Below are 15,231 nucleotides of genomic sequence, written 5' to 3'. Positions count from 1 at the left end.
ATGGTCTCGCCAAAAAAAAAAAGTTCCGGTTGGTTCTTCTTTGGATTTTCTCCTACCAAATCTATTGTGTTATATTCTCCTACATTATTTGAACATTTCTACAAACGTCAAAGTGTTTTCTTCCCAATGGTACCAGTTATATGCATATCCTGGCTTCAGGGTCTGAGCTCCAGGCAGTTTACATTGGGCATGTCATTCAGACAGGAAGTGGAGAAAAAAGGGGCCTAGCCCTAAGAAGCTTTAGGAGACCACAGTAAAGGAAAGAATAGGCTATGGGCTGAGCAATGCTTGGGCTTGTAAAATTCTCAGGTTTTCCTGTAATCCCAGTTGGAAAGGTTCTGGATTCAGGAGGACAGAAGCCGGAAGTCCAGAATCCTTCAATATTAGGAAAGTTACCATCATTTTGCAAGTCTAGCCATGCTGGAAATATCTCTTACATTATAAATATTACTCACAGTTCACTACAATAAGAGCTCAGGTCGTCCTCCTTACTGTTTTCATGCTGAGGCAGTCTAAAGGATCAGTGAATGGCCTGGGGACATGGACTCTATTCTATTAACCAATGGTCAGTCAATTTCTCTGTGTCCCAAATGGCACCCTATTCCCTTTATAGTGCATTACTTCTGACCAGTGTCCATAGGGCTTTGATCAGAAGTAGTACGCTACATAGGGAATAGGGTGCTATTTGGGACACAATCTCTGGTCTGCCTTTACTTCACTGAACACAGCACAGATAGGCCCACAGCCCCTGTTACTACCACTAGAACTTGACCAGGGAGCGATTAGTTGAGGACACAGACCACATCTTCCACTTAATCAGGGAAGGAGAGAAAGAGGCACTCCAGAAGATAAAAATGGATTTGCATGCAAATTGCATGAGAAACTGTACATTGATGTTATTCATCTATATCTCTATGTACTATGGGCATTGCTATCTATTCATATTCTCCCTACAAGTGAAGTTACTTGGAAGAGAAAGCTAATGTGGAATGACTACGTAAGTAAAATTGTAAGTGTACGATTATTATTTTTACTGTAGCATGTGCATGCAAATCTATCATACAATAGCCATGACTTCATCCAAACACTCACGTCAAACCAGATTTACTTTCCCATTAAACAACAAGCATCCCAGCTATGCATTTCAATAAGCATTTATCTCTGAAATTATACCAGTAGTCATTTCTGACAATATACCAGTAGTCATCTCTGACAATATACCAGTAGTCATCTCTGACAATATACCAGTAGTCATCTCTGACAATATACCAGTAGTCATCTCTGACAATATACCAGTAGTCATCTCTGACAATATACCAGTAGTCATCTCTGACAATATACCAGTAGTCATCTCTGACAATATACCAGTAGTCATCTCTGACAATGTACCAGTAGTCATCTCTGACAATATACCAGTAGTCATCTCTGACAATATACCAGTAGTCATCTCTGACAATGTACCAGTAGTCATCTCTGACAATATACCAGTAGTCATCTCTGACAATATACCAGTAGTCATCTCTGACAATATACCAGTAGTCATCTCTGACAATATACCAGTAGTCATCTCTGACAATACACCAGTAGTCATCTCTGACAATATACCAGTAGTCATCTCTGACAATACACCAGTAGTCATCTCTGACAATACACCAGTAGTCTCTCTGACAATACACCAGTAGTCATCTCTGACAATGTACCAGTAGTAATCTCTGACAATGTACCAGTAGTCATCTCTGACAATATACCAGTAGTCATCTCTGACAATACACCAGTAGTCATCTCTGACAATATACCAGTAGTCATCTCTGCACCAGTAGTCATCTCTGACAATATACCAGTAGTCATCTCTGCACCAGTAGTCATCTCTGACAATACACCAGTAGTCATCTCTGATAATATACCAGTAGTCATCTCTGTACCAGTAGTAATCTCTGACAATGTACCAGTAGTCATCTCTGACAATATACCAGTAGTCATCTCTGACAATACACCAGTAGTCATCTCTGACAATACACCAGTAGTCATCTCTCTCTGACAATGTACCAGTAGTCATCTCTGTACCAGTAGTCATCTCTGACAATGTACCAGTAGTCATCTCTGACAATGTACCAGTAGTCATCTCTGACAATATACCAGTAGTCATCTCTGACAATACACCAGTAGTCATCTCTGACAATATACCAGTAGTCATCTCTGACAATGTACCAGTAGTCATCTCTGACAATATACCAGTAGTCATCTCTGACAATATACCAGTAGTCATCTCTGACAATACACCAGTAGTCATCTCTGACAATATACCAGTAGTCATCTCTGACAATGTACCAGTAGTCATCTCTGACAATATACCAGTAGTCATCTCTGACAATATACCAGAGAGCAATTACATAGATTCATAATGAAGGCTTACGATCACAGTGGTCTGGTTATGAAAAATAACACATTCAAAATAATGTAGGCCTACTATGTATGTGTCCCAAATGTTCCTCTATTCCCTTTGTAGTGCACTACTTTTAAAGAGAGCTTGGGTCAACGGTAGTGCACTATAGGGAATAGGATGCCATTTGGGATACATTCCAAAGAAGCAGAATTGCAATGTCTTACGGGTTAAGAATCAGTCTGCTTGTTAGCAAACAGGACAGACCTCAAACCAAAACATCAATCTTCTTTGTTGACAATCTCTTCTCTCGTTAAGTAGACGGTAACACAATGTTCCAGTTGGACTTTGTTTGTTTGTTTGTTTTGTGACGTGTACTTTCTGGTAATGAGTGAATCTGTGCTGAGGGGGAATCAATAGCAGCACTCAGAGGTTTGGCTCAGGGAGAGAAGGCAAGTACGAACCCTACCCAACACTGAGCAATGGATGCATCCCACATGGCACCCTATTCCCTTTATAGTGTATCCCACATGGCACCCTATTCCCTTTATAGTGTATCCCACATGGCACCCTATTCCCTTTATAGTATATCCCACATGGCACCCTATTCCCTTTATAGTGTATCCCACATGCACCCTATTCCCTTTATAGTGTATCCCACATGGTACCCTATTCCCTTTATAGTGTATCCCACATGGTACCCTATTCCCTTTATAGTGTATCCCACATGGCCCCTATTCCCTTTATAGTGTATCCCACATGGCCCCTATTCCCTTTATAGTGTATCCCACATGGTACCCTATTCCCTTTATAGTGTATCCCACATGGCACCCTATTCCCTTTATAGTGTATCCCACATGCACCCTATTCCCTTTATAGTGTATCCCACATGGTACCCTATTCCCTTTATAGTGTATCCCACATGGTACCCTATTCCCTTTATAGTGTATCCCACATGGCCCCTATTCCCTTTATAGTGTATCCCACATGGCCCCTATTCCCTTTATAGTGTATCCCACATGGTACCCTATTCCCTTTATAGTGTATCCCACATGGCACTCTATTCCCTTTATAGTGTATCCCACATGGCACCCTATTCCCTTTATAGTGTATCCCACATGGCCCCTATTCCCTTTATAGTGTATCCCACATGGTACCCTATTCCCTTTATAGTGTATCCCACATGGCACCCTATTCCCTTTATAGTGTATCCCACATGGTACCCTATTCCCTTTATAGTGTATCCCACATGGTACCCTATTCCCTTTATAGTGTATCCCACATGGTACCCTATTCCCTTTATAGTGCATCCCACATGGTACCCTATTCCCTTTATAGTGTATCCCACATGGCACCCTATTCCCTTTATAGTGTATCCCACATGGCACCCTATTCCCTTTATAGTGTATCCCACATGGTACCCTATTCCCTTTATAGTGTATCCCACATGGCACCCTATTCCCTTTATAGTGTATCCCACATGCACCCTATTCCCTTTATAGTGTATCCCACATGGTACCCTATTCCCTTTATAGTGTATCCCACATGCACCCTATTCCCTTTATAGTGTATCCCACATGGTACCCTATTCCCTTTATAGTGTATCTCACATGGTACCCTATTCCCTTTATAGTGTATCCCACATGGTACCCTATTCCCTTTATAGTGTATCCCACATGCACCCTATTCCCTTTATAGTGTATCCCACATGGCACCCTATTCCCTTTATAGTGTATCCCACATGGTACCCTATTCCCTTTATAGTGCATCCCACATGGTACCCTATTCCCTTTATAGTGTATCCCACATGGCACCCTATTCCCTTTATAGTGTATCCCACATGGCACCCTATTCCCTTTATAGTGTATCCCACATGGTACCCTATTCCCTTTATAGTGTATCCCACATGGCACCCTATTCCCTTTATAGTGTATCCCACATGCACCCTATTCCCTTTATAGTGTATCCCACATGGTACCCTATTCCCTTTATAGTGTATCCCACATGCACCCTATTCCCTTTATAGTGTATCCCACATGGTACCCTATTCCCTTTATAGTGTATCCCACATGGTACCCTATTCCCTTTATAGTGTATCCCACATGGTACCCTATTCCCTTTATAGTGTATCCCACATGCACCCTATTCCCTTTATAGTGTATCCCACATGGCACCCTATTCCCTTTATAGTGTATCCCACATGCACCCTATTCCCTTTATAGTGTATCCCACATGGTACCCTATTCCCTTTATAGTGTATCCCACATGGTACCCTATTCCCTTTATAGTGTATCCCACATGCACCCTATTCCCTTTATAGTGTATCCCACATGGCACCCTATTCCCTTTATAGTGTATCCCACATGCACCCTATTCCCTTTATAGTGTATCCCACATGGCACCCTATTCCCTTTATTGTGTATCCCACATGCACCCTATTCCCTTTATAGTGTATCCCACATGGCACCCTATTCCCTTTATAGTGTATCCCACATGCACCCTATTCCCTTTATAGTGTATCCCACATGGTACCCTATTCCCTTTATAGTGTATCCCACATGCACCCTATTCCCTTTATAGTGTATCCCACATGGTACCCTATTCCCTTTATAGTGTATCCCACATGCACCCTATTACCTTTATAGTGTATCCCACATGGTACCCTATTCCCTTTATAGTGTATCCCACATGCACCCTATTCCCTTTATAGTGTATCCCACATGGTACCCTATTCCCTTTATAGTGTATCCCACATGGTACCCTATTCCCTTTATAGTGTATCCCACATGGTACCCTATTCCCTTTATAGTGTATCCCACATGCACCCTATTCCCTTTATAGTGTATCCCACATGGCACCCTATTCCCTTTATAGTGTATCCCACATGAACCCTATTCCCTTTATAGTGTATCCCACATGGTACCCTATTCCCTTTATAGTGTATCCCACATGCACCCTATTCCCTTTATAGTGTATCCCACATGGTACCCTATTCCCTTTATAGTGTATCCCACATGGTACCCTATTCCCTTTATAGTGTATCCCACATGGTACCCTATTCCCTTTATAGTGTATCCCACATGGTACCCTATTCCCTTTATAGTGTATCCCACATGCACCCTATTCCCTTTATAGTGTATCCCACATGGTACCCTATTCCCTTTATAGTGTATCCCACATGGTACCCTATTCCCTTTATAGTGTATCCCACATGCATCCTATTCCCTTTATAGTGTATCCCACATGGTACCCTATTCCCTTTATAGTGTATCCCACATGGCACCCTATTCCCTTTATAGTGTACTACATTAGACAAGAGCAGTGGTATTCAAACTGTTTCAGCTGGGATCCCATAACCTTTCGAGACCCCACCCCAAATCTAATGATGCAACCTTAAAATCGGTACATTTAGGTTTTTACATCAAAAAAAATTCTTCAAAATGAAAAGAAACCAATATATACATTTACTCAATAAAATTAAATGTGTCATTATTATCTCAAAAATGTGTATATTGTCCCATACAGTAATCTGTACTCTTATTTCTTTGTTCCCCAAAGTAGTTTCCCCGTGACCCCAATAGGGGTCATGACCCCGACTTTGAATACCACTGGAATATAGTATATAGTAGAATACAATGGTGTTGTACTAGAGCTGTACATTATACTATCAGCTTGTTGGGCGGCAGGGTAGCCTAGTGGTTAGCGCGTTGGACTAATAACCGGAAGGTTGCAAGTTCAAATTCCTAAGCTGACAAGGTACAAATCTGTCGTTCTGCCCCTGAACAGGCAGTTAACCCACTGTTCCTAGGCCATCATTGAAAATAAGAATTTGTTCTTAACTGACTTGCCTGGTTAAATATTTAAAAAATCACATCTTCCTCAAACATGCCTGTAGTTTTCTTTAAAAGAAGTGCTCTCTGGCAGAAAGATATCTTTTTCAATCTTTATAATGTCTCGGTTAGCCTTGGTATCTGGGAACTAACCCTCAACAGCTATAGCAGCTTGAATATTATATTTGTAAAGATTGTTCTTTTCACTTCATTGTGATATCAATTATATATGAGGAGATTTATATTAGCTCTGCTTATCATCAACCCCCAACACATTGACTACGACGTCCTAAATGGCACCCTATTCCCCAAGTAGTGCACTACTTAGAGAACAGGGTACCATTTGGAACACAGCATTATAGTCTTCTCATGGCCGGCTGCCTGCGTGAAGCTAATGACTTCTCATCAGAACACCACCATCTCCATCTCCTCGTGACAGGTTTAGTAGAGACAATATTTTATAGTTGCATGGTTTTTAGTGAAGCTGAGATTCCATATTATCCAGTATGATCTCCCCCCCTTGTTATTCTGGAGGGAGCAGTGAGAGCCACCCAGGGCCCCAACAGTAGCATTAGCAGGGTTGCAGAATGAACAGAGAGAGAGCGAGGGGAGGGGGTGAAAACAGGGAGGGAGAGAAGAGAGAGATGACTAGTTTAGAGGAGCCACGACTGAATGGACTCTGGAGTTACTGTATGAAGGATCTTTGACAGGCGATCAGTGTCTCATTAGGACGTACAGAGCTGAGTCCCTATCCCCTGCTTATAGAAACCCGATCTGAACATCAAATTGACCCACAAATCACAATTTCCTGATAATCCTCTACACTGCTTCCTGCATTTGCTCGTGATTCTAGAACCATCTCTAGAAAAGGTCTAGGTGTTCAGATCAGTTCAGTGAAGCCACAAACACACACTTACTCATCAGAATGAGCAATGATGTGGTCTGGCAGAAGCAAGGTATGGAGCAGGCAACCTGATAGGGAACTCATCTTGGACCGGCTGCATCTATCTCCCTTCTCCCACTGCTCTATATATCAGCCTCCCATCTCCCACTGCTCTACATATCAGCCTCCCTTCTCCCTTCTCCCACTGCTCTATATATCAGCCTCCCTTCTCCCACTGCTCTATATATCAGCCTCCCATCTCCCACTGCTCTATATATCAGCCTCCCTTCTCCCATTTCCCACTGCTCTATATATCAGCCTCCCTTCTCCCACTGCTCTATATATCAGCCTCCCTTCTCCCATCTCCCACTGCTCTATATATCAGCCTCCCTTCTCCCATCTCCCACTGCTCTATATATCAGCCTCCCTTCTCCCACTGCTCTATATATCAGCCTCCCTTCTCCATTCTCCCACTGCTCTATATATCAGCCTCCCATCTCCCACTGCTCTATATATCAGCCTCCCATCTCCCACTGCTCTATATATCAGCCTCCCATCTCCCACTGCTCTATATATCAGCCTCCCTTCTCCCACTGCTCTATATATCAGCCTCCCTTCTCCATTCTGCCACTGCTCTATATATCAGCCTCCCATCTCCCACTGCTCTATATATCAGCCTCCCATCTCCCACTGCTCTATATATCAGCCTCCCATCTCCCACTGCTCTATATATCAGCCTCCCATCTCCCACTGCTCTATATATCAGCCTCCCTTCTCCATTCTCCCACTGCTCTATATATCAGCCTCCCTTCTCCCACTGCTTTATATATCAGCCCCCCTTCTCCATTCTCCCACTGCTCTATATATCAGCCTCCCTTCTCCCACTGCCCTATATATCAGCCTCCCTTCTCCCACTGCTCTATATATCTCGTCCCTTCTCCCATCTCCCACTGCTCTATATATCAGCCTCCCATCTCCCATTTCCCACTGCTCTATATATCAGCCTCCCATCTCCCACTGCTCTACATATCAGCCTCCCTTCTCCCATTTCCCACTGCTCTACATATCAGCCTCCCTTCTCCCTTCTCCCACTGCTCTATATATCAGCCTCCCTTCTCCCATCTCCCACTGCTCTACATATCAGCCTCCCATCTCCCTTCTCCCACTGCTCTACATATCAGCCTCCCTTCTCCCTTCTCCCACTGCTCTACATATCAGCCTCCCTTCTCCCACTGCTCTACATATCAGCCTCCCATCTCCCATTTCCCACTGCTCTATATATCAGCCTCCCATCTCCCATCTCCCACTGCTCTACATATCAGCCTCCCTTCTCCCATTTCCCACTGCTCTACATATCAGCCTCCCTTCTCCCACTGCTCTATATATCAGCCTCCCACCTCTCTTCTCCCATTTCCCACTGCTCTACATATCAGCCTCCTTTCTCCCATTTCCCACTGCTCTACATATCAGCCTCCCTTCTCCCACTGCCCCATATATCAGCCTCCCTTCTCCCATTTCCCACTGCTCTACATATCAGCCTCCCTTCTCCCATTTCCCACTGCTCTACATATCAGCCTCCCTTCTCCCACTGCTCTATATATCAGCCTCCCACCTCTCTTCTCCCATTTACCACCACTCTATATATCACTCTCCCAGGAGCAGCCTGCATCTCTCACTTTATCTCTCTCAATCTATTCTCTCTCTCTTTCTCTATCACCCTATTTCCTCATCACCATACATCATCAAAGATCCCTCTTTAGTAAGAGACACTCCTCTCTCTCTCTCTCTCTCTCTCTCTCCAATTTAAAGGGCTTTATTGGCATGGGATATGTTTACATATATTGCCATATGTATGTCACCAGTATGTTTACACATATTGCCAAAGCAAGTGAAATAGATAATAAACAAAAGTGAAATATACAATAAAAAATGAACAGTGTCTCTATCTCTCTCACGCCGCTTTAAAAATATTCACATAATTTAGCATAGATTAACATAGTTTAACATAGATTAAAAGTAGTAGCCAGAGGCCAAACATATTGATTTGGGGGGGTAAGTGACTGACCTGACTCCTTGATCTGCTGTGTGCTCCCCTGGTCATCACGGTGGTTGTCCAGCCTCATGACAGACAGCAGGTGTTCTAGGATCTTCTCTGGGGTCCCTGACACCACCACGTACCTGTCAGAGACAACACTGTCACTGGACGAGTCGTCCTCGATGGAGGACAGAGAGCGACTGCTGCTCCACACCTCCTCTCCATCCCCCTCTCCCTCTGACTCCTCCTCGTCTATGTAGCGGAAGTAGGGGACATCGAAGGTGGGGACTTTGGTGGCCTTGGCCCCTTCCTCTGCCCGGCTGGCGCTGTCACTGCCCCCGCTTCCACTGCTGCCTTCCTCTGAGTCTTCCTCCTCATCCTCCTCCTGCTCCACCAGAGCCACCGCTGCCAGCAGCCTGCCCTCCTCCCGCTGCCGCAGGTCCGGGGGTTGCCGCGGCCGAGTGCCCATCCTCAGCATGTCCCTGTGCCCCTTACAGCCGGTACCACTGTTGCCGTGGTTACTGCTGCATGCCTTCCCTCAGCCACCCATTGGCCCATCCGGCTAGCTGTCCACCTGCTGCAGCTGCTATAGAGCCCTGGGAGAACCCTGGTCCTGTGGTCTCCCTACCCCAGAGAGAGTTCTCCACACCCAGCCTGAGACGGTGACACTGTCCCCTGTGTCTGCACAGCCAGTCAGCCAGTCAGCCAGCTACGGCTCACTCCTGGCTTACTCACTCTCTCTCACACACACACGCTAGCTCCATCCATCTGTGTGCTGTGAGCTGCAATGCAAGCACACGCCGCCTGTGTTTAGAAGTGTGTGTGTGTGTGTGTGTGTGTGTGGAGACTGAGGAGGAGTACGACTAGAAGGAGGGAGGAAAGAGAGAGAGTGAGAGGGAGGGGTGAAAGCGGAGAGACAGAGAGGCTTACCTCCTGTCCCCCTCCTCGGGTCTCCCCCCTCCCCTGGCCGATGCGGAGGGGGCTGGCCGCTGTGACGACACTCTCTGGAGCACCAGCACCTCCTGGCCCCGCTCCCGCAGACATACACGGACTGCCTCGTCACTTTGGGCCTGGAGGGAGGGAGGGAGGGAGGGAGGGGCATAATCACTAAGGAGATTCCCTGTCTTTTCTTTTCCTCTCACCGCATCCCACTGATTTCCATCACAATAGCCCTGTCACATCCAGTCCTCTGAATGAAAGACCCTCTCCATAGATTACAATAATCATTCATTAATTTTTTATCAGTAAACCCCAGTCAGGAATTGTATTTACAATCAAACGAAAGCATATTTTAATGAACAATTGTTCTTTAGAGGATATGAATGCTGTTTAGACCATGATTTATCTATCTGTCTTCCGTAACACTTTGGATGTGTTTTATGTGAGGAGCAGGTCTTAGTGTGGAGTAAAAACACTGGCTTTAAAGGGTTTGCTGTTGGCCTCAGAGGAGACAGCTCTGGGTTTTCTAATGTCACCCCTGTGTGCTCTGTGTGAGGGTTTCATAAGGAAGAGAGATAGGGACTGGTGCAGAAGACACGTTCACACACAGGAACACACACACATACCGCGACGGCAATGTCACTTAATCACCAGAGTGTTATCAATCTTTCCCAGCCTTCAGGCACATAGGGAGAACACTTAACTGGTCATCTCTCTCTCTCTCACTCCATCCCCCGTTCACTGCCCCCCCCCCCTCTCTTTCCACCCACACAGGAACAACAAACTCCTCTGCTGTGAATGCCTGTCCTCTGGCCACCCAGTCTCATGTAGTCATGGGTCAAGGATAGCAGTTTAACCCACTGAGACAATTACCACAACAACAACTACAACTTATGATTGTTCCTCACATGCAGGAGAGCAGAATAAGTTGTGAAGCAAAATCAATTACTATACAGTACATCATGTATATTCAGTAGTAGTCAGATTATGCAGTCCACTCACTCTGTGGGAAGTTGAATTGGGATATTGTAGTAGTAACTGTCCCAGATAATGGTGTTAAATAATATTATGAGGTTATTGCTAGTGTCACTCTAGATTAGACTAAGAGACTAAGAGGCAATGAAAGTGTGTGTGTGTGTGTGTGTGTGTGTGTGTGTGTGTGTGTGTGTGTGTGTGTGTGTGTGTGTGTGTGTGTGTGTGTGTGTGTGTGTGTGTGTGTGTGTGTGTGTGTGTGTGTGTTTGTGTGTGCTGTGTCGTTTTTTTCCCCTTAAGTCCTAAACAAGAGTACATTATCTTTATCAATACCATTGGTTCAATAAGACAATAATGTGTTGAAGGATGTGTAAATCAGAAAGAGAGTTACATCACCACTATAATCTGCATAGAGGGTTTAACAACGGCACCAATGCAGACGAAGGGGAAGTAACTCATTGAACCAATTAGGCCGGGGGAAATTGGCTGGAGTGGAAACCGAGGGACACATGAAGGCCCTTTTAGGAATCGAGGTTGGGATGATGTGCAAGAGAAGTGTAGTGGGGGGTTGTGAGAACTGGGAAAAGGAAGTCACATTCAACCATTTGTAGCTCTTTGGGTCATAACTGGACAAACACAAACACACACGGATGCATAAATACCAGATGGAAATCACTATTCAGTTACCTCAGAGAGCATTAGGGATTAGTAGAGGGAGTGGATGAATACTGGAAAACGAATACATAAACACACAAAAATAGTTTTCTTTAACAAAATAGCCTGTAAAGGTGATTGTAATGGACCTGTAATGGTGATTGTAATGGACCTGTAATGGTGATTGTAAGGGACCTGTAATGGTGATTGTAATGGGCCTGTAATGGTGATTGTAATGGACCTGTAATGGTGATTGTAATGGTGATTGTAATGGACCTGTAATGGTGATTGTAATGGTGATTGTAATGGACCTGTAATGGTGATTGTAATGGTGATTGTAATGGACCTGTAATGGTGATTGTAATGGACCTGTAATGGTGATTGTAATGGACCTGTAATGGTGATTGTAAGGGACCTGTAATGGTGATTGTAATGGACCTGTAATGGTGATTGTAAGGGACCTGTAATGGTGATTGTAATGGACCTGTAATGGTGATTGTAATGGACCTGTAATGGGGATTGTAATGGACCTGTAATGGTGATTGTAATGGACCTGTAATGGTGATTGTAATGGACCTGTAATGGTGATTGTAATGGTGATTGTAATGGACCTGTAATGGTGATTGTAATGGTGATTGTAATGGACCTGTAATGGTGATTGTAAGGGACCTGTAATGGTGATTGTAATGGACCTGTAATGGTGATTGTAATGGACCTGTAATGGTGATTGTAATGGACCTGTAATGGTGATTGTAATGGTGATTGTAATGGACCTGTAATGGTGATTGTAATGGACCTGTAATGGTGATTGTAATGGACCTGTAATGGTGATTGTAATGGTGATTGTAATGGACCTGTAATGGTGATTGTAATGGTGATTGTAATGGACCTGTAATGGTGATTGTAATGGACCTGTAATGGTGATTGTAATGGACCTGTAATGGTGATTGTAATGGACCTGTAATTGTGATTGTAAGGGACCTGTAATGGTGATTGTAATGGACCTGTAATGGTGATTGTAATGGTGATTGTAATGGACCTGTAATGGTGATTGTAATGGTGATTGTAATGGACCTGTAATGGTGATTGTAATGGACCTGTAATGGTGATTGTAAGGGACCTGTAATGGTGATTGTAATGGGCCTGTAATGGTGATTGTAATGGACCTGTAATGGTGATTGTAATGGTGATTGTAATGGACCTGTAAAGGTGATTGTAATGGTGATTGTAATGGACCTGTAATGGTGATTGTAATGGACCTGTAATGGTGATTGTAATGGACCTGTAATGGACCTGTAATGGTGATTGTAATGCACTGGTTGAACCAGGACTAGTGATTCTACATCTCTCCTCCATTCCATCTCATTATTTCTCTCATCGGATGTCTGAACATGTCAGCTTTGCAAGCAGCCATGCATGATGATTTCTGACAAGTATACAGTTTGCATAATAAACCAATTAAATTAATGGTTGAAGCATTTGACATTCAGTAAAGTTGGTGATATTTAGGCAGTAGATATAGAGACAGAATAGTACCCTATCCCCTGTATAGTGCACTACTTTTGACCAGAGGCCTATGGGTGGGGGGATGGGAATAGGGTGCCATTTGGGATGCACATTATGAATAGATAGTAGAGTACAGTAAATTAAGGGTAGCCTAGTGGTTAGAGCGTTGGACTAGTAACCGGAAGGTTGTGAGTTCAAACCCCCGAGCTGACAAGGTACAAATCTGTCGTTCTGCCCCTGAACAGGCAGTTAACCCACTGTTCCCAGGCCGTCATTGAAAATAAGAATGTGTTCTTAACTGACTTGCCTGGTTAAATAAAGGTAAAATAAAATAAATAAATAAATAAAAATAAATAGATGGTAGAGTACAGTAGATTACTAGATAGTAGAGTACAGTCGATTACTAGATAGTAGAGTACAGTAGATTAATAGATGATGAGTACAGTAGATTAATAGGTGGTAGAGTACAGTACATTACTAGATGGTAGAGTACAATAGATTAATAGATGGTAGAGTACAGTAGATTAATAGGTGGTAGAGTACAATAGATTAATAGATAGTAGAGTACAGTAGATTAATAGATGGTAGAGTACAATAGATTAATAGATAGTAGAGTACAGTAGATTAATAGATGATAGAGTACAGTAGATTAATAGGTGGTAGAGTACAATAGATTAATAGATAGTAGAGTACAGTAGATTAATAGATGGTAGAGTACAATAGATTAATAGATAGTAGAGTACAGTAGATTAATAGATGGTAGAGTACAATAGATTAATAGATAGTAGAGTACAATAGATTAATAGATGGTAGAGTACAGTACATTACTAGATGGTAGAGATTAATAGGTGATGGAGTACAGGAGATTAATAGATGGTAGAGTACAGTAGATTAATAGATGGTAGAGTACAGTAGATTAATAGGTGATGGAGTACAGTACATTACTAGATGGTAGAATACCGTAGATTAATAGGTGGTAGAGTACAGTAGATTAATAGATGGTAGAGTACAATAGAATAATAGATAGTAGAGTACAGTAGATTAATAGATGATAGAGTACAGTAGATTAATAGATGGTAGAGTACAATAGATTAATAGATAGTAGAGTACAGTAGATTAATAGATGGTAGAGTACAGTAGATTAATAGATGGTAGAGTACAGTAGATTAATAGGTGGTAGAGTACAGTAGATTAATAGATGGTAGAGTACAATAGATTAATAGATAGTAGAGTACAGTAGATTAATAGATAGTAGAGTACAGTAAATTAATAGATAGTAGAGTACAGTACATTAGATGGTAGGGTACAGTAGATTAATAGATGGTAGAGTACAATAGATTAATAGATGGTAGAGTACAGTAGATTAATAGATGGTAGAGTACAGTAGATTAATAGATGGTAGAGTACAGTAGATTAATAGATGGTAGAGGACAGTAGATTAATAGATGGTAGAGTACAGTAGATTAATAGGTGATGAAGTACAGTAGCCATGCACATTCTAATCATGTCTGTAACTGGCGTAATTGGTGCCCGTTGAATGATTGACACTGCTGGGTCTGGACTGGAGTACTTAGTGTTACATAATGAGTAGTCTACTGCATGCTACACACACACACACACACACACACACACACACACACACACACACACACACACACACACACACACACACACACACACACACACAAACACACACACACACACACACGCACACGCACACGCACACCAGTCAGCACAAGCCTCTGCATGCCATTAGGCAGGCAGACAGGCTGGAAGTGGCTGCAGTTTTCTGCTCTAATTGACTATTGCACTGAGGCATCCAGGGACCTTCAGCACAGCACCACTTCCTGACACACTTCAACTGATCCCAAAGCATGGCCACACACACACACACACACAAACACCACTCCCAAACTAATGCACAAACTAATGCACATCCACATAAGTAAAAAACTGTCCATCAATGAGCAGAGCACTTTCCCCAACACAGGCAGTATAAAAATCACACAATCAGATCTGGACTCCCAAATGG

At 43.2% G+C, this 15,231-nt stretch overlaps 1 protein-coding gene across 2 annotated transcripts in view; it reads right to left on the bottom strand.

Moving 5' to 3' along the window:
* Positions 1-15,231, bottom strand: part of LOC109876607 (rap guanine nucleotide exchange factor 5) — a 66,969-nt gene that overhangs the window by 44,361 nt on the left and 7,377 nt on the right. The window contains exons 2-3 of one of the 2 annotated variants that reach the window (XM_031811951.1): positions 10,059-10,198; positions 9,159-9,271 (exon numbers count right to left, since the gene is read on the bottom strand). In XM_031811951.1, coding sequence (XP_031667811.1) covers positions 9,159-9,271; positions 10,059-10,198 — 253 coding nt within the window. Of the gene's footprint in view, positions 1-9,158; positions 10,037-10,058; positions 10,199-15,231 lie in introns of those variants that run through there. The other variant, XM_031811950.1, reaches the window with a different exon arrangement.

The sequence above is a fragment of the Oncorhynchus kisutch genome, unplaced genomic scaffold (assembly GCF_002021735.2).
Source record: "Oncorhynchus kisutch isolate 150728-3 unplaced genomic scaffold, Okis_V2 Okis02a-Okis13b_hom, whole genome shotgun sequence".
NCBI lineage: Eukaryota > Metazoa > Chordata > Actinopteri > Salmoniformes > Salmonidae > Oncorhynchus > Oncorhynchus kisutch.
The sequence above is the reverse complement of the archived record's forward strand: the minus strand, read 5'-3'. Positions and strand labels throughout refer to the sequence as shown.